General features: G+C 42.9%; 2 protein-coding genes across 2 annotated transcripts in view; one reads left to right on the top strand and one right to left on the bottom strand.

Annotated features, from left to right (window-relative positions):
- Positions 1 to 41: 41 nt before the first annotated feature.
- Positions 42 to 1,914, top strand: SNAPC5 (small nuclear RNA activating complex polypeptide 5). The gene is made up of 3 exons (XM_054077282.1): positions 42 to 194; positions 437 to 523; positions 1,011 to 1,914. The coding sequence occupies exons 1-3, from the start codon at positions 105 to 107 to the stop codon at positions 1,119 to 1,121; spliced, it is 288 nt and encodes a 95-aa protein (XP_053933257.1). The 5' UTR covers positions 42 to 104; the 3' UTR covers positions 1,122 to 1,914.
- Positions 1,915 to 3,761: 1,847 nt separating this feature from the next.
- Positions 3,762 to 19,214, bottom strand: part of MAP2K1 (mitogen-activated protein kinase kinase 1) — a 36,922-nt gene continuing 21,469 nt past the window's right edge. Inside the window, exons 5-11 of the mRNA XM_054077276.1 lie at positions 18,896 to 18,947; positions 11,032 to 11,156; positions 8,132 to 8,339; positions 7,561 to 7,625; positions 6,575 to 6,636; positions 5,526 to 5,571; positions 3,762 to 4,690 (exon numbers count right to left, since the gene is read on the bottom strand). Of these exons, the coding sequence (XP_053933251.1) occupies positions 4,577 to 4,690; positions 5,526 to 5,571; positions 6,575 to 6,636; positions 7,561 to 7,625; positions 8,132 to 8,339; positions 11,032 to 11,156; positions 18,896 to 18,947 (672 nt within the window). The 3' untranslated portion in view covers positions 3,762 to 4,576. The remainder of the gene's footprint in view (positions 4,691 to 5,525; positions 5,572 to 6,574; positions 6,637 to 7,560; positions 7,626 to 8,131; positions 8,340 to 11,031; positions 11,157 to 18,895; positions 18,948 to 19,214) is intronic.

Here is a 19,214-nt window from a genome sequence, read left to right as displayed (position 1 = left end):
GCTCGGCAGCCACGTGGTGGCGGCTGCGGCCCGGAAGCGCGAGAGCGGCGCGCGGGTGACGTCACGGGGGCGTGGCCTGGTGGGCGCGCGCGCGGGAAGGGAGGATGCTGAGCCGCCTGCAGGAGCTGCGCAGGGAGGAGGAGGCGCTGCTGCGCGCCAGGGCGGCGCTGCGGGAGCAGCTCACGCGCCTCAGGGTCCGCGGGACGGGGGTGGCCGGGCCCGGGGAGGGGGTGCGGGGCCGTCCCCGTCCGGTCTGGGAGGGGGTTAACGCCCCGGGACAGCCGCCCCCGCGCCCCCTAGCCCTGCGTGTCCCGGGGCCGCGGCCCCGCTCTGCGGTGAAGCCGGTTCCGAGCGCTTCGGTGCGGCGGGTCGCTCGGCAGCGTTGGGGTTGGGGGCGCGGGGAGCGCTGCTGCAGCCGTGCTGTGCGCCTTCGCAGGTGGAGGAGTTGGCGCTGCAGGCCATGATGCGCAGCGGCGAGCAGAGCGCGCCCGGCGCCGCGGCGCGGCCCGAGGACAGGCTTGAGGTGAGCGGCGGGATCTGCCCCGGGGGGATGCGAGGGCGGGAGGTGCCGCCGTGGGTGGTTTCACGTGGAGCTCCCAGTGTCGCCGTTCGGTGCCTCTCGGGCTCTGCCTTCTGTCTGATTTGGTGCCGGCTTCCTCCGCGTCGAACCCGAAGGGTGGGTTTCCGCTTTCCTCCCATCCCTGGAAGGAGGGCGTTGTTTCCAGGGGGTGGGAAATAGCTGCCGTCTAGGAGGCGTGTTTGGTATTAGGTCAAATGCTCTTAACTGTGACATGCCGGTTTGTGCCACTGGTGGGGGCAGCACGGAGACCCTCTGAGCCCTTTACTCGGTCTGTGGTCAGTGGAACTGGTTGAAACTTGCACAGCAAAGCTGTGTTGAGGGGCTTTGTGCAGCCGGTGGTTCCGGCACCGTCTCTGACGGGGATTTGAAAAGCATTCGGTATCACTGCTCGTCTTGATAATTAACAAGATAACTTTTTTTATTGTGACAGACTCTAGGGCAGATGGACAACGAGGCTGCTATCAATCAAACTGAACTACACCTAAGTCTCCAAAATCAGGAAGATGAGGAGGAGGAAGAAGAGGAGGAATCAGACTCTTGAGAGAAAAAAATCAAGAGATGCTTTTTCATATGGACTCAGGAATTTCTTCTTCATTCATATAGAATTCACCAACTGGTTTTCATTTTGCCCTGTACATGGCAATGAACTTAGGATACCCAACACTTCTGGGGTCTAGGGAAGTTACACCCCAACACACCAAGGTCACAAGCTCTGCAGGGCTTGGCTTAGCCGTGAAAAGAAATAATGTAGCATAATCCCTTCCGCATTTAAAACCTCATGTGTAGCTTACTGCATCTTTGAATGGGGATGGGAGAAGTCAGTAATTAAGTCAGACTGCTTTAACACATCCACTAAGAGCAATAATTCATCTGTTCTTATTTCTTGATGCTGAAAAACAAAGCCAGGCTCTGGCCAGTTGCGGAACCAATGGTTATATTAGAACCTCTCCTGCATCAATGGAATTTTAAGGTACGTAGTGAGAAAAGATGCGTTCAGGGTTGTCTCTGGGCTTTCACTGCCCATGTTCTCAGTTACACAGAAATCTGGACTTGTGCGCTCTGTAAATGTGAGGGAGATGCAGGGCCCGCACCGCAGTGAGCGCGGTGCTGCCGTGGCCTCTTCTTGTACCTGCTGGTGCTCTTCCCACGTACTGTCAGTCTGACTGAACACTGAAGTGTTTTCCACTTCTTGCTCTTTCAGAGTAGCAGCCTGTGAGCCTTTTATTTGTCCACAAATTATACGTTAAGAATTGGTCTGTGCTACCTATAATAAGGAACTAATATTTATATATTGGTGTTATTTCCTTTTTCCCCACACAGTAACTTCATAAATTAATGTAAATCCCCCCCTCTGCCTTCGAGTGATCTTTGAGGAGAAGTGTGAGGAGTTTAAGAACTTCGTCATAGAATGAGAAGTGAGCAAAGGCCCCTCCGCAGTTCCTTCAATGGGATGGTGACAGGCTCTTAATATTAGATAACATCCCTGGAGTGTTCCAGGCCAGGTTGGATGGGCCTTGGGCAGCCTGAGCCAGTGGGAGGTGTCTGCCCATGGCAGGGGGTTGGAACTGGATGGGCTTTAAGGTCCCTTCCAACCCAAGGTATTCTATGATTGTATGTTCTTTCCCCTCACAGAGTGCACACACCATGTGGTGCAGCTGGTGGTTTTATCAATTCATAAAGACTTGTTTTAAAGCACAGAAACCCAAGTCTGTTAAGTTGATTAAAAACAATAAAATATTCTAACTCAGTGACTTTGTTAACTGTCTCGCACAGAAAACAGTCCATTCAATCCAGGGTTGTCCACTGCACAATGAGTATCGAAAGGTGCTCATGTTGTCTGTGGCATCACTCTGAGAAAACGGAACAAACACTGACACTTTGTGCATGAGAGGAGCTGGTTTGTAAGGCGCTCAGGTGTCGGCCTCTCCTTTCTTTTCATGTCACAGTGCCCAGCACGTTCCAGGTGCTTCTCTTGGCTCCTTGTCACATAGCAGGAGCTCTTGCCACCTCAGCTTTGCTTCTGGGCAGATGGTGTTCTGCAGAAGCTGCTCTAGAATTTCATCTCCAAAGGGTAATTTTGGTGGTTGAAAAAGTGTTATTAGTTCCAGCATGTTTCAGAGTGGGTTTTGTGGATACACTTCATATCCTTTCTTCCTGCTGTCTTTTGTGAACAGGTCCCTTTGCTTGCTTTGGATTAAAACAGACCATTTCTATTGCATGTTGCAAGGAGGGACTGTTCCTGGTGTCCCACTGTGCTTGCATTGTTCACACTCCTGCTGTCTGCGGACCAAACAAGTAAAGTGGGATTTAAATCTCTACAAAGTCACTGTTCACTCATTGCATATTTCTTTTACAAAGCAGTAAAAGGTGGTGGTGTTTTTCTGTGTGCAGTGTGCATAAGGCGCATGTAACTCTCAGGACAGGCTTTAATTTAAACACTACACAGCGTTGTCTCTACCGCAGTCACATTCAAGGCAGAAGCAGCTGAAGAAAACCCTGAACTTGTCAACGAGTCATTTCCTATTGCTGATGGGTCGAGGGTTGTTCTGTCCCTCTCTGATACTCAGTAGTGTTGGACAAGTAGCAGTTCACCTCTAGAATGATCTGGATTCCTTTTGGGAAAGAACTTCAGCCACAGCCACGTCCCAAGCATCCTTTCAAGGAACTAAACTTCTAGCAGCACTCAGCGTGGGTGCCAGAGCAAACCTTTGGCGGGACAGAGCTGTACCCACCTCTCCTGTTCTGCTCTAGAAAACTGGCTGAACTGCTGAAGACAAATAAGCTGAGAAAGGAATGGAATACACTCCCTCTCTGTTAGAGACACAGACAAGCAGCTCTTCCCTCACAGCATGCCTGTTTTATGCCACAACACTGGTTCACCATCAGAAAACACCTGTCCCAGCCCAGGACCAGCAGAGCACCAGGGCCATACAAGCACTGCACAGGCACAGCCGCTGCAGACATTCCCCAGTAACCCAGGACACACAACATGAACACCGTGCGACAGCAGCTGACTCCAGCCCCGTTCCACACGCTGCACCTGTAAAATGACCATCTGGTACCTCTTGGAACTAAGGATGTTGCACAGTCGTGGAAAAAGAGAGCACAAAACTGTGTGCAAAGCAGCAATGACATCAGATTAAGTCTTTGGTCAAGTCTTAGAGTTTCAATCTTCAAGAGGTTATTTGATAATATATTTATTAAGAGAATTCATTGCTAAACATCTGAGAGAATAAAACAATAGAGGATCTTCATACACTTTGGACACTAACACAGTTGTCATGAATTTTTAGGTTAAAAGAAAGCAAATTGCCTGGATCTTTGTCTTGATTCTGTAGGACACTTCCGAGAACTAACTTTTTAAAAAAAAAAATCAATTAGAAAGACAGACGTCACTAAACCCAAGTATGACGATATGTTTTAAAAATAAATATAGAAATATGAACAAGTCTACAATCAGAACACAGCCCTGTCCATTCCAAGAAATGCAGGGCTCTTGCCTTCTTTACCTGGAAAGTGAGAGATCTCTAAAGAACAGCAGAACTGGAACCGTCAGGCCTAACTTTCAGACGCAGTTTGGCAGCAGCAGAAGCATGCTCGACACATACAGTTTTGGAGCATTCCTAACCCTTTTCGCGTGGGAGATTAGGTAAGCATGATTGAAGTACCAACGATTTACAAAGAATCCTGATAAAGTTCAAACAAGCTGGGGGTAAACATCCCCCCCAGTGATATCTTCATTAAGAAAGAATATCCATAATCACTTAAAATCAGCAAGCACTGTAACTTAAACATTGTAATGTTTTGGTCAGTAAACGAACGTAATCCAATACAATACGAATTAGTTCATGACAAAATTTAAAACCATTTGGCACATGCTATAAAGACATTCTTCCTTAAGAGGTGAAATACGTGTTTGAACAGGTACAAGCCGAGGAAATAGGACCAAAAGAGCGTTGTTAACAGATGTACAGTACAGGATTCGCTCTTCCATATTCAGACTCCAGCAGCATGCGTGGGTGTACTCGGTTGGTTAAGGCCTATGGTTGAACAAAGCCACCCCGCAAAATCCACCTCCTCCGCTTCAGATCTCTTAATGAAAGCGTGAATCTGAGCAGGGGAGAAGAACATTATTGCACAAGCACTCAATCTGTTAAGTAATAATTTTGAATAACAAGCATAGCAATAAATCCCAACTCCTTCCAGTCCTCAAGCTATCTGTAAAACTCTGCAAACCATACAAAGTGACAAGGAAAGCTTTCTTGCAGGGTTAAGGGAACATCCAGCCTATGAAGTGCACACATCGCAAAGTATTCCAGAGGAATGCTGCCTACACAGTGCCTGCTGCTGGATACTTGCACCAGACTGTGCGATAAGGATGTGACTCAGCCACTTGAGATAATGCTCTGGAAAATATCTGCCTGTGCACAGAAAGGATTTTTGTAATGTAATCTGACTATATTTTGCACCTTTACTCTGCACAGCAGGATCAGGGCAGGGAAAACCTGATTTTCTGCAGAAGTTAAATCCTGCCATTATATTGAAGGCCACGATCCACTGAAACTGGTAAGGTCATTTCATGTAGAAAAGAAGTGAAGAATCTGTTAAAAGTAATCATCTATATACCTTGTTATTAACTAGTAAACCCAGAAAAGAGATTGTTTTGCTAATTTAGTAGCATTGTAATATTATTATCAAGCAACAAACTCCAAAACCCACCAATTTTGGTCTCCTTGACAGTCCCTGTTCTGGGCCTGTGTGAAAGCCTGAAGCTCCTTGATCTCTGGATCAGAAAAGCAGCTCCTCCTCAAACCGTTTGAGCTGCTTGTACCAAGGGCCACAAACTACGCTCTGGCCACATGCTCCAATCCTGATCCTGGGTCAGCTGAGGAACCCAAACTGCATGGAAGAGTGCTCCTAGTTCAAGTTACAAACATCCACTTACCATCAGCTGCTTCAAATCAGCTCTCTCAGCAGGATTTTTAATTAAACTGGAAAAACAGAAAGTGTTACACAAGTTACACACTATTATCTTTTAAATAACTATCAAGTCCTATCAGGTTGGTGTGTACTGTTTGGTTTGAGGAAGATACCTCTCTAGACAGAAGCACTAGGGAACGCAGTGCCTCCCAAACACAGACCAGAGTGTGGAAGCAATTCCCTTCTGCAGGTTTCACAGCCATGAAATCCCGAGTTGTCCAATACTGCTCAGTGGGTGCAGGAGTGAGTGTCTACACCCAAGCTGGAGAGATCACATTCCCATTTAAACAAAATCTCAACAACATGAACCGCTTTATCACTTAGGTTTCTCTTACCTAAGTCTCTTAAATTCAGTCAAGTGTGGCTGTTGCATTACTGTTCTTCCTTTTGGGAACAGTAAATATATACATGTAGCTTTTAATAAATAAACTAACCTTTCAAACTGTAAGGAACTGCCTCCCTTAGCACTGAATATACGAGTTCAGTGCTGGTATCATTAAGTGCAATTGGAAAATTAAATGACAAGAGAATGACTGCTGCGATAAAGCTGTTAGTTCAGTGAAGCGCTGGGAAAAACACCCAAAACCTGCAGGACTTCTGCATCCCATGGAACAGTCACTGCAGAAAGCTGTGACCATCACCCTTACAAGTAAGGATCCTCCTCTAGCAGTGGGCTGTATGATTGGAGTCTGCAAGTACTATGGTGTCTTCAATGCTGAGGAAACGCAAATCCAAGTTGCACGCAGAAGCGGAAATAGTAGGGGAGAACATCTTTAAGGGGAGAACATCTCCGAGCTTTGGGGTTCTCTTTGGATGCCTATGCTGTCAAGCTAGTGCCTGTAAAATGAGCTGTAGGCCCATTTACAGTCAGAGAAAGAAGATTATGCTAACTGAAATGATACTCGCCATGGCCTACAAGTAGGGGCTCTGCTCGCCAAGTTACTGATGCTGTAAGACAGCAGGGCTGATCCCAAATGTGTCCATTTGCAACTTACCCAGAGAGAAAATACTCACCACTTGTTAACAAAGTCTTGAAACTCAGAACCAAAAACACCATTGGGCAGTTTTGGAGGTGGCTGAAAATAAATACATAATAAATACTTTAAAAAAACCCAGCAGTCATCCAGCATAGCCAATACATGGTGACACACAACCAACCCCACGATCTACCAATATACATCCTGTACCCGGGCAAAGCTGTAAAGCCCTCGCCCTCAGGGATGCTACAAAAGCAGGACCGTATAATCTGAAGCAATCCAACATGAATTCTATTCCAAGAGTTAGGGCTGTCATATTGAAGTGTTCTAGGATATCCAAAATAAGCTCACAATGCAAGCAGACAACTGTGCGCAGATGAAGAACAGAAGCAATTTATCCAAACACGCATGGGAGCATAAGGAATGCTGGCCTGTGCAGGGATCTGGACACCAACTGTGCTTTTTAAAGAACTGTCAGACAAGTTTTTCTAATTCATTTACCTGGAACAATTACGTTCCCATCTGCTATAAATGACATGGTACTATAAGCATGCGTTTTTGTTTGGAAAGACTGGAGCACTAGAGTCACACAAGTTTCAGTACCACTTGTGAAAATGCTAGAAGCAGACTATCAGTTGTAAAATACCAATCAATTAACTAATCTTGTAACTTAGCTATTTGGAAGATACGAATAACCTCAATACTGTAAGACTAAAACAAAAAAACCCCACCCAGTTTAATATATGTTTGATTGTACTGTTTGCTATTAACTATCCTATCAGGTTGCATGATCCAGGCTGGAAAACCCATAAGCCTACTTAAAGCATGCAAAGATCTGAATTAAAGTTTTCCTGGGCATAATTTAAAATCAAGCCAACACCTAACAAGGATGCATGTCTCCTACTGCAGCAATAAAAGACAAGAAGACCTGGCTTATCCCAACACTAACCCCACCCCACGTCAAATGCTGGAATGCTTTACAATTTTACAAATGTGTTTGTACAAGGCAAAATAATTTGTTACCTCATTGACGATGTAATCAAGAAGTTCAAAGATGGCCATTGGGGGTCTGCTGTCTGGTCCATAAGCTAAGAAGAAATTGTCAAAGTGGAAAAATACAGTGTTAAAATACCTCTGCCACCAGAGAGCAAGAAGTTAACAGTGATTTACGTACTCTGTTCTTACACAGTGGGCTTGCTGGCACCCAGTAGGTTTACAAGGAAAAACAAAATTTGGAACAGAAGCAAGGTGACACTGTCACACAAGGAGACAGTTTTCAGGTCTGATCCAAACCATGAACTTCACTGGGAATCTTCCTATTGTCCTATGATCGGCATTGCACCATAGAGATGAACCATACCAATAGAATGAGTTACTAACGATGCTCATGAACTGCTCAGTTATCAATATGTTCTCTGCTCCTCGAGTCTCAAACTCTAATATCTCCTCATGGAGACTGAGACAGGTGCCCAATGCAATCCTGATTGTTTGGAAGTTTAAAGTCACCACACGCAGATCAACAATGAGTTAGGAAAGCCTTTAAGCTGACAGAGAAGGGTACTGGAAAAGAATTTAACAGATCACTCTAACTTACAGCTCACTGGTCGGCCAGGTGTTCTTTGCCTGGGTGAGGTCTCGGTGACCGGAGAGTCTCCCTCCACTGGGCAGCCAAACATTAATTCAAGCTCCTTAGAGTCAGGAGGAGGAATGGGGTATCTGCCAATAGCCATTTCTACCAGTGACAGCCCCATGCTCCATATATCCGATTGCACTGAATAATGAGTTCCTTGTAGTCTTTCCGGCTAAAAAAAAAAAAATAAAAGGGAGGGGAAACAGTATTGTAAGAAGAAAGAAAAACACTGCATTCTGCAATAGCCTGGATAAAATGAAAGATGAACCCCGAAGGTATTTTGTACAAGTACAGCATCTTCCAATGAGTGATTTAACCATCTTTCTTTAAATCTCTCATCTGAGCTCCACAAGTTCCACAATCACTGCAGTGGGGGAATGCGAAATAACTTTGAGATGTTTTAAAAATGAGGCTATTATGTTGCAGTTTTAATTCTTCAGTTTAATATTGAAATGTTGCAGCCGTTAAAGACAGCGGGCAAAACTAGAATGAGCAACTGAAGAATCACCTGGGTTCCCTGAGAAGCTCTTCTTGGCTTTCTTCTTTGGGAAGGAGAGAGAAGGTAACTTAACTGATCCAATATGCGTCCAAAAGTAATCTGGCATTCTAGCAATAACCTTGTGGTTTGTGACACTTCTCAGGTGACACCATTCCGATCACTCCCTATAGCGGAAATGACTTATGCAAGGACTATTATATACATGCACACTGTAGCTTTGATCAACATTCAAATAATTTCTAAATAAACTGTTGAGTTCTATAATCCATTGAAATGATAATAAAACGTAACATACAAATAGAATTATAGAGTACCAAGCAGGGCAGACGTCCTCCTGGAGGTATAATGAATAAAAACTACATACAAGATACGAAGATAGAAACATGTTGTGCCAGCTTAGCCACTCGCACATTACAGCATGACCAGAAAAAAAATAATGCAATAGGCTCAAATTTTTCTTAGGAAAAAATCAACTGCGAAGGGGCAAACAAATTCTGGATAGATTATATGCACACGCTAATAGATGCACTCTGCCACAAATCTATTTTGTGTTGTCTTTAGGAGAGCTGAACACTGGAAAAATATTTGGGTGTGGGATTTTTTGGTCAGTTGAATCACGAGTAACACCATATCTAGGTATTCCAGTCACGTTGTTCCTAAGATCCTCAGTTTTGATCAATGCACCCGTTTTCTGTTTCTGCCTAAACAACTGAGACATAAGATTAGTCCTTAGCTAACTCCTTTGGTTTAGTTTTTGCACTTGCTTTATCAGTACTATCAGTGCTGAATATGGTTTCTGCAATTCTTAATAGATTCATCCGTTTTTACTAAGACTTCTCCAAGTCTGCCTTTCTGTTCTCTTTAAAATCAAGCTCATCTTTTACAAAAACAGCACAGATTTTTGCCTGACGATATACATATTTTAGAAAAATGTGCATGTAACTGGAAACTTTATTCTCATAGAACGCAACAATGCCGTGTTACTGTAAACTCTCTTCCCCTTGCCATAATGGGCGATATTTTTGTTACATTGGTTTTGTTAACATTTATTGAGATCCTATTTGAGCTTTCTCCAGTGCCCCACCACAGCTTGTTCCAAAGCCACCTGCATAAACTACACAGTTGCTGATAAAGTTGCCCAAACCCAAAATAACTCCACCAATTTTCATAAAATTTAAATGTAAAGGAAGAAGTGAGTGGATGAGAAAAACCATGTTTGTCATGTAACAATTCTCTAGCTGATATCTGAAAGAGTATGCTAAGGGAGATACTGCAAGAAAAGGACCTTAAGACACCATCAAAAACAATAAATAAAGTCACCACTGTGGCTTGGTCTGTGACGCATAGCAACAGAGAACAAAGCTGAATCTCGGATAAAAACAATAAATTGAGGAAAACTAAAGTTAAAGAGCGCTTTGCTCTCGTTCCTTCTACTAAAGGAAAAAGGGAAAGCCAGTAGCATGCCAAGGGCCCAGAAGGGATGGTGCTGTAAAATACTTCTGCTAATTAGCAAAAGCCCCTACATGTATGTAGGAACATAAGCCACTGTTTCAGTCCAAGTGTGTTACCAATATTAAATGACAAAACAGAGAATATTGCCTTTGATGTTGAAACGCTGGTCCCATGCCAAGCAGAAACAGCACTATTAAGCTTTTCTCCTTTAGGTTTAAGCCCACACAGTTTCAGTCCTAAAGCAGAGACTCGTACAGTCAGAGTGTTCAGAGTTAATTGGTTACGTGCTGAGCAAGGCAAGTGCATTAGACTAGAGAGACCTCTTATTCCCATTAACCGGGCCTTTCACATAATGCGAAGAGTTCCTCTGAAGAGGAAGCCTCACAGATTTTCCTTATGTACAGCAATAAAGAACATCCTGTAAATTGCCCCAGATGAGCCGCTGTGGCCACGTCCACACAGGCCACTCCCAGGCTCTCTTGTCGCTGCAGCCGCGTTGGGTTCCCAGCAGCAGTCACCACAGGATCACTAATGCAGGCAAGCGGCTGCCTCACTAGTGACGCTGGAGCGGAACGGGATCCACACTTAATAAGGGAAGCAAAATACAAATACTGGGCTTTTTTTGGAGACACGTATATAAAAAACCCAAGTGCATTAACCGACTGGATTCTGCAATACAGTCACAATCACTTCTCTTGTACCACTTTAAAACATTCCAACTTGTTTAGTTTTTCTTGCAACAGCTCTTTCCCCCCACCCACAATCTGGTATGATACTGGAATATTCCTGGAATGCAGGAAGCACTGAACTGCAAATGGCGGTAGTAATGGCAATAGCTGGTTTGTTTAATTACTGGAATGGTGATAACAACCATCACATATAGTAAACACAAAGCTATAAAATCTGTACTTACAGACATGTAGGAGCGTGTGCCAACAAACGAGTTTGCCATAGAATCTATCAGTTGTCCACTGACACCAAAATCACAAAGCTTGATTTCACCTCTAGAGTTTACCAAAATGTTAGATGGTTTAACATCTGGAAAAAAAATTAATGGGTGATTTAAAATTATAATAGATAAAATGGGAAATTTGACAATGAAAGTAACATGAAAGGTGAAGATTACAGTGTGTCTCCTTTTGTTTCCCTTTTAACTATGACACAATTCCACCCTTTCTCTAGGAAGAAATGTGGTTCCCTACCCATTTCACAGGATGTCTATTTAAATAGAGAGAAAAAAAATTATTAAATTACCAGTGCGAAAAGGCTGTTAGTTTGATGTTTTTAGTTCACTCTGTTTCTTGGCTTTCAAATATTAAGCTTGGGCATCTAAATCCTCCTTGCAATGACCAGCCCTTGAGACAAATCTGAAAGTGTATGCCAGGATAACTCCTCTCTAATGATGTTCTTTTGCCTATTCAATAAGGGAGGTCCTACATATTTATTTTACAAAGGTCAATGAACTATAGCAGCCACACCGTCATCCCCAACTCAGCCTTCACATGTACCTAAGAACAAATCATCCTGTAGCAAAACAGTCCTTGGAGTGTGTGTGTTCTCGCTGTTCTGGGTTGTGTTTGGAGGGGTTGGGGGTGTATGTGTGGTGGTTTTGTTTGTTGTCAGGGTTTTTTAAAAAGCTCTGAAAAAATTAATTATCCTATTACTGAAACGCTGCATTTAAAATACTCTGAGATTGTTTACCTGCAAATAGCACCCCCTCATGATTCTGAATTCATCACTTCTTCTAAATGGAAATTTAATAAGGGTCACTGGTAGCTAAGCAACTAATAACAGCTATTTGTGAATGCAAAGGTACAGAGAACAATGGTTTAGCATTTCTTTTACAGCTGTAAGAAGTTTTTTTAATCTATCTTCTGCTTAGCTGGTCATTATCAATGCATTATCGGGAGAAGCAGCCAACAGCTCACATTTGCAAAGTAATGCTACAGAAAAAAGGGTATGTAAATTGGTTTTGAAGGGACCAGCTCAGCCTGTCAGAATTCCACCCGACTGCTGTTCAAGAACAGCTCCACTATATGTTGCTATAGTCTGCAGCATATTTTCATTTTCTTTTCACTTTTAAACACAAGTATATTGTGGGTACCTTTCATTTCAGTGACTAAGGAACTGACCTTAATTTGTGATGTCAACAGGACATTACAGGAAAGTTGATACTAATGTGACTCCTCATCACTGGAAAAAGGTTTCCCTGCACAAGGCTAAGCCTCACTGAACAAGATCCATGGAAATGGAAAATGAAGGCAAAATTATATTTTAGCCGTCTGCCCCAGCTCCACATTAAAGAACAAAACAAAGCTTGAATAAAGTTATCTACTTTGGGAAATCGTGTCTACGCTTTCTGGTTCCTGACATCACCTTTCCAGGCAACAAACTGTCCAGGTTTTGTAATGATCTGTGGATACACAAACTCCTCCAGACTCGGCTGCAGGCCAGCGAGCCTACAGCTTGTCTGCTTTGCTTGGAGTGAGCATCAGCCCACAGCAAGTCCACACAGTGACCTAACACAAACCACAGCCTGGTCTTAACACAGAGGCAGTCGTGCCTGCGTAGATCTTCCTTCTCCTGCAAAGGAGAAAATCCCCACTGCTTTTGCCAGATGCAGGCTTCCTCCTTACGGAGTGGGAAGAACTTTCGGAGAAGAACTGGGGGAAGAATTTTGCGTGTACTACTTTTAATTCCCCATCCCTAGGAAAGTCACTGGCTTGTTAACATTGCTCTCCTCAAAATATTTTCCTCCTGCAAGAGCGGCAGAGCTACTGGGCAGCTTGTGCAGCTGTTTATCAGGCAGGAAACTGAGGCTCCGTACCAGTTAACTGGGAGCAGGGCTTCAGTAAAGAGATTTTCGAGGCCTTCTGAGCAGACAAGCTGAACCTTCTCCAAGTAGTACTCCCTTTGTGCAAGCTTAAACTACTTGTAGAGCCCCACCACAAGAACACTTCACAATGAAAAGGAAGAATTCACTCCAGGAGCTCGACTTTTCAGTTTAAAATTACAGCAGGTAAAAAAAAAAAAAACAAACCCAAACCCCAAACCCAAGCAGATGCTGGAGCAGTGAAGCAGGTAGCACAGATCAGAGATTCCCAGTTACATAGGATTCTTCATCTAAAGTTCTGTGTACAAGCAAGACAGAAAAAACAAGGTTTGCAATATAAGCTGGAAGCACTGCTGAGCCTCAACAAATCACAAATATGGACTTTAGTATCTTACTCCTTATTGATGCACTTCTAGTTTAAATCAGAACAAATAAATCCTCAATTATCTCCACAACTCATTAATACTTAGTCTTCATAAAAATAGCAAAAAAAAAAACCCATTACCATTCCACTGTCAGCAAACCAAACATTCCCTTTATAAGCATTTTACAGGCTCTAGAATCCACCTGGTCTTCTGAAGACTTAACTTCTACCTTCAGTGTTTCCCTAGATGATGACTTCACACTGCACCGTTCTCACAACAGCACAAACCATGGCTCCTCCCTGGAGTTTTATGTAAAGACTGCCTTTCCCTGAACAAGTTCATTTTCCTCACAAGGCATCTGGTGTGATCAGTGTAATGTTTGGAACACCGATGTCTTTCCACCCCTCTATATGTAGCACACTCTGCCATTTTAACTCCAGAGAGTCTGAGCACTTAAGCAGTTTCTCTGGAAACCAGAGATTTATATGGCCAAACAGAACATGAATGCCAAAGCCTCCTTCAAAATATATGCAGTAACTTGCAAGAAATGGGCAAATCTAGAAAGCAAGAGCAAGTGTGCCACATTAGTGAAGAATTTAAGTTTTAAAGAAACTGAAAGGACACATCCCATAATACAGCTGTGCAGTTCTAGAGAATTCCCTAGCCAGTCCAGAGCTATGAATACATGACACTGAAAGGGGAGTGAGTTTATATAAAGAGGTTTCTAGAGTTTACAGGATGTCTGGTAATGTCTAAAAGGCATCATCTCTGCCTGAGCTCTGTTCTCCCCCCACACTCTCAGCACAAACCTAGTTCCTTCTGGACAAAAGGTGGCCCTGGGTATTAGCACAGCACCATCAGGCAAGGATTTGTGCTGTACGGAAGTTACTGAGCAGCCAGACACGTGAGAACATATTTGTCTTGCAGCACATTATTGGCAAATCCCAATCACTTTCAGCTTCCCAAGGCTGGGTGTCATTGGAATAACCTAGGAATCAACAACTGAACACCACCAACAGCACCCCTGCCGAGCGGCACCTCCTGTGCCCGAGCTGCTAGATGCAACTGGAATGCATGGAGAAGTGTTCTAAGATTTCTCAAAGAAGAGACTCTCCAGAGAGGATGACACTCTAGACCATGCTCAAGTTATTTTCTGATTAACTTACAGGATTTTTATTCATCCATAGACAAAACACAGCTAAAGAAAATTTTTATGTCTTAATAATCAGCATCAATTTCCTTAGTAATTAGTTACAGGAAATTTCTTTCCTTGCCATTTAGTGCCTTCTGGTACTAACTGCAAACAAGTAGGACTGTAGAAGTAGCATTTTCTACACCATACCCTGCTACAAATATCTATTTAACAGGATATAGTCTGAAAATATCTACCGTGGCCATGATCCAGGCCCCTTGCTTTCCTCCACCTGCTTTGTCTCCCACCAGTATGTCTTTGAGAAGTTCTGTGATTTCTATCGTGTCTTTCCAGAGTGGACCAAAACATGACATGGCTGAGCTAATGGTCTATAAAAAGACTGTATTTTCCATTCCCTCCTTAATAAGGCCTAATGACGTCTTCCTTGAGCTGTCTGTAATGACAAGTAAATACCTTTCCCCAGAGGTCACAGCTAGTTCAGCCTACATCTGTGTGAGGAAGCAGCTCCAGCCGCCCCTCATGCTGAGCAGCTACTGCATTCCAGCTGGGGTTTTGCAGCCCTTTATGACTGACATCACTTCTTGATCCATCCAAGCAAATGCAACACCAATATTCTCTTAAATAGTACTTTGAAGTTGTGCAGTCCAAGAAAATCAGGTTTTCAACCACTCTGTACGCACTTGATTTATAAAATATACATTAATGGGCACGATTAGCCAAGAAAACAAAAAACCAAGCTGGATGCCTACAAGTTTCAAAGGAGGGATTCCATACACAACTCTCTCCCCACTCCCAGTCTTATTTTGTAGCCTCAAAACAAACAGACCCCAACCAAAAATACTAAGAATGGTCTGTTTGTTTGTTGGGTGGGCAATACAGCTGTTTCGACATGAAACAGCTCCTTTTTAAAACAGAAGGATGCAAGCTCACATTTTGCATCTTGCTGTCAGATGTCTTATACCACCATACTCCACCTTTGCTGGTAATCTCAACGACCAGGCCAATACTGCAAACTGTGGCAAATATTGCATATCACAAATCGGTAATAAAATACACAAATTAAATAAATTTCTCCCTGAAAATCAGTCATCACAAGCCTTGCTCTCTTTAGATTTAAGAACTCTTTTTTTTGGCCTTATGCTGCTATGCACCCATGTTTAGTGAGGACGCCCATTCATTTTTAAGTCTCCCACTCTCACCACAGCTCCAAATTGAAGCCCACCAACTGCACATTTTTCCCCAGGAACAAGACAAGTGAGAACAAACAGTGCATGACAGATCTTGGTCCCACTATGCCAGGGTAGCACTGGATAATCACCAAGGGCAAACTACAGGAAGGAGAGAAAGTAAACCACCACAATCTCCCATCATAGTAGGTGTGTCACCAAAATAACACTGACCCAATTACCAAAGGAAATGTGCTTTTACCAGTATTATTTATTTCAGCTGGGATTCAAGAAAGAGGCAGCCTGGAGAAGCATAGCTTTGCCAGAAGAGCGTTCCACTGCACTACAAGTGTTTTCCAGTATAACACTTCTATTCTTACCCTAAGAATAGGCTTCACTAGGTAACATCCTCAACCCAGGGCCATATGATTCCAAGAGTTTTTAACACAAGAAATTTTGAAAAGCCTAAGAAAGCAAAATTATACTCTAAGAAGCTTTTCCTCCTTTTTTCTATTTTTAATTATGAAAAGGCCAGGCACCTAATACATCAAATAGCTGAGAAGTCAGTACATTTACAATGGCATTCTTGTATTTGAAGCCAGGTTTAACATCTAGACATGCATTATCTAAGCACGTTCCAACATTAAACCCTGTTGACACCATTTCTTCACGTTACATTTTCCAACATGCTACTCCTTCCTTAATCACCGCGTGCCACACAAGAGCACACCCAGGATACGGCTGAGCATCAGGCAGCCTCCACAAGAGAATTGCACACTGCAGGACAGACAGCATCTTGCTCATAAACCTGACACGCAGGAAGCTGAATCAGGGCCCTCCTCAACAAAGAGGAGGCTCAAACTAGTGCGTGAGCGTGCACAGGAAGCCCAGCTTACAGAGCAGGATCTACAAATGATGCACAAGGGGCAACCTGTAACACACAAAGACTGGTGGACAGCAAAACCGGAAGCCAGCAAATTCAGCTCCATATGTTGGGAGATGAGCAAGTTTGGCTCCATATGTTGAGGGATGTAAACATTGTTCTGAATGGTTTTCCTTCTAGCTGATAGCACTAGCCATTATCAACTTCCACAATAACATTTTAGCTCCTACTTTATCAGCCACCGCACATTTCATCGAGAGCTTCTGCAAAATGTGTACAAGGCCATGTGTTCCTGAAGTTGTCAGAGCACACAGCGTGAAAATCAAACTGAAAAAATAAAAATCACAATTTGCACATGGAATTTTACGGTGCAGGGCACATCTAGTCCAGTAACACCAATTCCAAGCTAAGAGAAGAACTTTTACTAGGCCATGCACTTGAAGTGTCATCTCTGATGTAGTCAAGTCTGTGAGGCTAAGCTGCACTTAAACAAGATCAGAAAGGCTTTATTTTGGATTGATCAGATTTACAGATTGTAAAACTGGGGGGGGAGAAGAGGAAAAAAAAAAATTGCTGTCTCAGCAACCAGCCAAGCAAGAACAACCTAAAAACCTGCAAGCAACCAACATGGTAACAAACCACTGTCACAGCTGAATTGAAAACTACAGTCCCTTTTCCAGCATGCCCTAAAATAAGATGAGCTCTTTGCCAGAAGTCTCTCTGATGCTCTGGACAGAAACAAATCACTTAGCAACTACCATCAGAAACCTTTACAGAGTCTACCTCCAGCCTCCTTTCTGCAGGAGACAGTTATGCCTGAGAGTTTAAAAAGAAAAACCAGAACACAAACACATAATAAACACAGCCTACTTCATGTGTAAGGTAATCCCACAACAGATTGTATGGACTGCGACTGCTAATTACTCTTTTTGATTACACATATCAGTGTCTGATGAAGATACTTTTTATAATCTGAAGACTGATCTCATATGGCACAAAATTCACCAAGCAGTTGGCATGGTTTACCCACACTGCGCGATCACTGCAATGATTAGTGCCATCGAAGCAAAAACATGAAGTGCTTCATCTCCAGTCTTCAGTTTACACTTACGTCAGGAATAGTGGAATTCATTACTTTACCATATCAAGTGTCATTTTTGTTTAACGGAACATGCATCAGATTAATGAGAAAGCTGGATTTTTAAAAGGGCAACTATAAGCTGAAAATAAGGTAGGACATTTATTTTACAGTAAAGTAACTAAAGGCCCCTGAAGTGTAAAAGCAACATTCTAAAACCACGCTGAAACCATGTAAAATAAAGAAGCAGTTTATACACAAAAGACAACGCTGTACAACAGATGCCTATAAATAGCACGTAAATGTAAGACAGCTGGTAGAAATGGTGACTTTCTTTTAAAAGTTATAATGAGTGTTGAACTGTTAAATTAATTGTAGGTCAGAAGTTTTAATTGTGAATCTCCAAAGATTTTGTTTTCACATTTAATAGTTCTGTCACCATCAAAAGGCTAGAAGTTTCAATGAGGAAATAGATACAGTGGGACAACGCTCTTTTTTATTTTATGAAGCATTTATCATTATTACAAAACCCTATTCATAGGTATTTTAACTGTCTGTGTTCTGCTTCTCTCTTAACTGAGTACAGGAACAGAAACGGCACAGGAGCTATACACACTGCTTCACTTCAAGTGCTGGCGCTTCTAAGGAAGATTCTGCCCACAGCTATGCTAGACAGGGTCTGCCTTCGCTGCAGCCGCACCAGGCAACAGTGAACCCGGCCCAAGTGTCACAGCCTCACGTAGAAGTGTTTGAGAGCTCCCTCAGCGCAGCCTCTGCTTCAGTGCCTGTCTGTGTCTACCAACAAGTTTATCATATACTTTTTTGCATTAGAAAAGCCTTCTTCCCAGAAAATGCAGGAATACGTATCATTTGGTAGTTAAGGGAAAGAGACTGAAGCACTCTGTTCCTTCGAGGTTCCCTGTCATCTTTGCCAAGACAACACTCCTGGTCTACAGTTAAATTCCAGCTCCAGCACATGCTCCCAAGTCCCTCTGGGAGCAAGGAATTTCAAACACAGAGATTCTCCACGCAGACAGAATACAAGCACAGTGGGTTTAAGCGTGGATTACAAGCCCGGATAAACCGCAGTAAGGTAGCAGAAGTTGAAGATATACCACAGTCAGAGGAAGAGATTTGGATAAAACATTTGCCTTACATTACCCAAGACAAACCCTCTCAACCACAGTCATAGCAAAACACCGTAAACACAAAACATAAAAAACATCATAGAAAAAGCACAAATTTTAACTTGAATAAAAATTACATTCAAGAACAGTTACAATGTAAAATTTTCCTCACCTCTGTGCATTATTTTATGCTTTTCTCTCAGATATGTGAGTCCTTTTATTACCTAAAGACAAATAAAAGAAAATAATTCAATTTATGAAGCATAAAAGAGAGTTGCATGCTTTGTCTGAACAAGAATTCCAATTGAACGCAACACAACAGAAATCCCAAAATGTAATCACTGCAAATCAATATTTTGTTTTAATTTGCACCTCCACCTCAGACTAGAATAATAGAGCAAACCAAACCCCTTACCGGGAGTTCTGCATACATAGCTTGTTACACATTGGATATGAAAAAGTAACATGCAAAATTTTTTAATAAAATGTTA

Source organism: Cuculus canorus, chromosome 12 (assembly GCF_017976375.1).
Source record: "Cuculus canorus isolate bCucCan1 chromosome 12, bCucCan1.pri, whole genome shotgun sequence".
Lineage (NCBI taxonomy): Eukaryota > Metazoa > Chordata > Aves > Cuculiformes > Cuculidae > Cuculus > Cuculus canorus.
The sequence above is the reverse complement of the archived record's forward strand: the minus strand, read 5'-3'. Positions and strand labels throughout refer to the sequence as shown.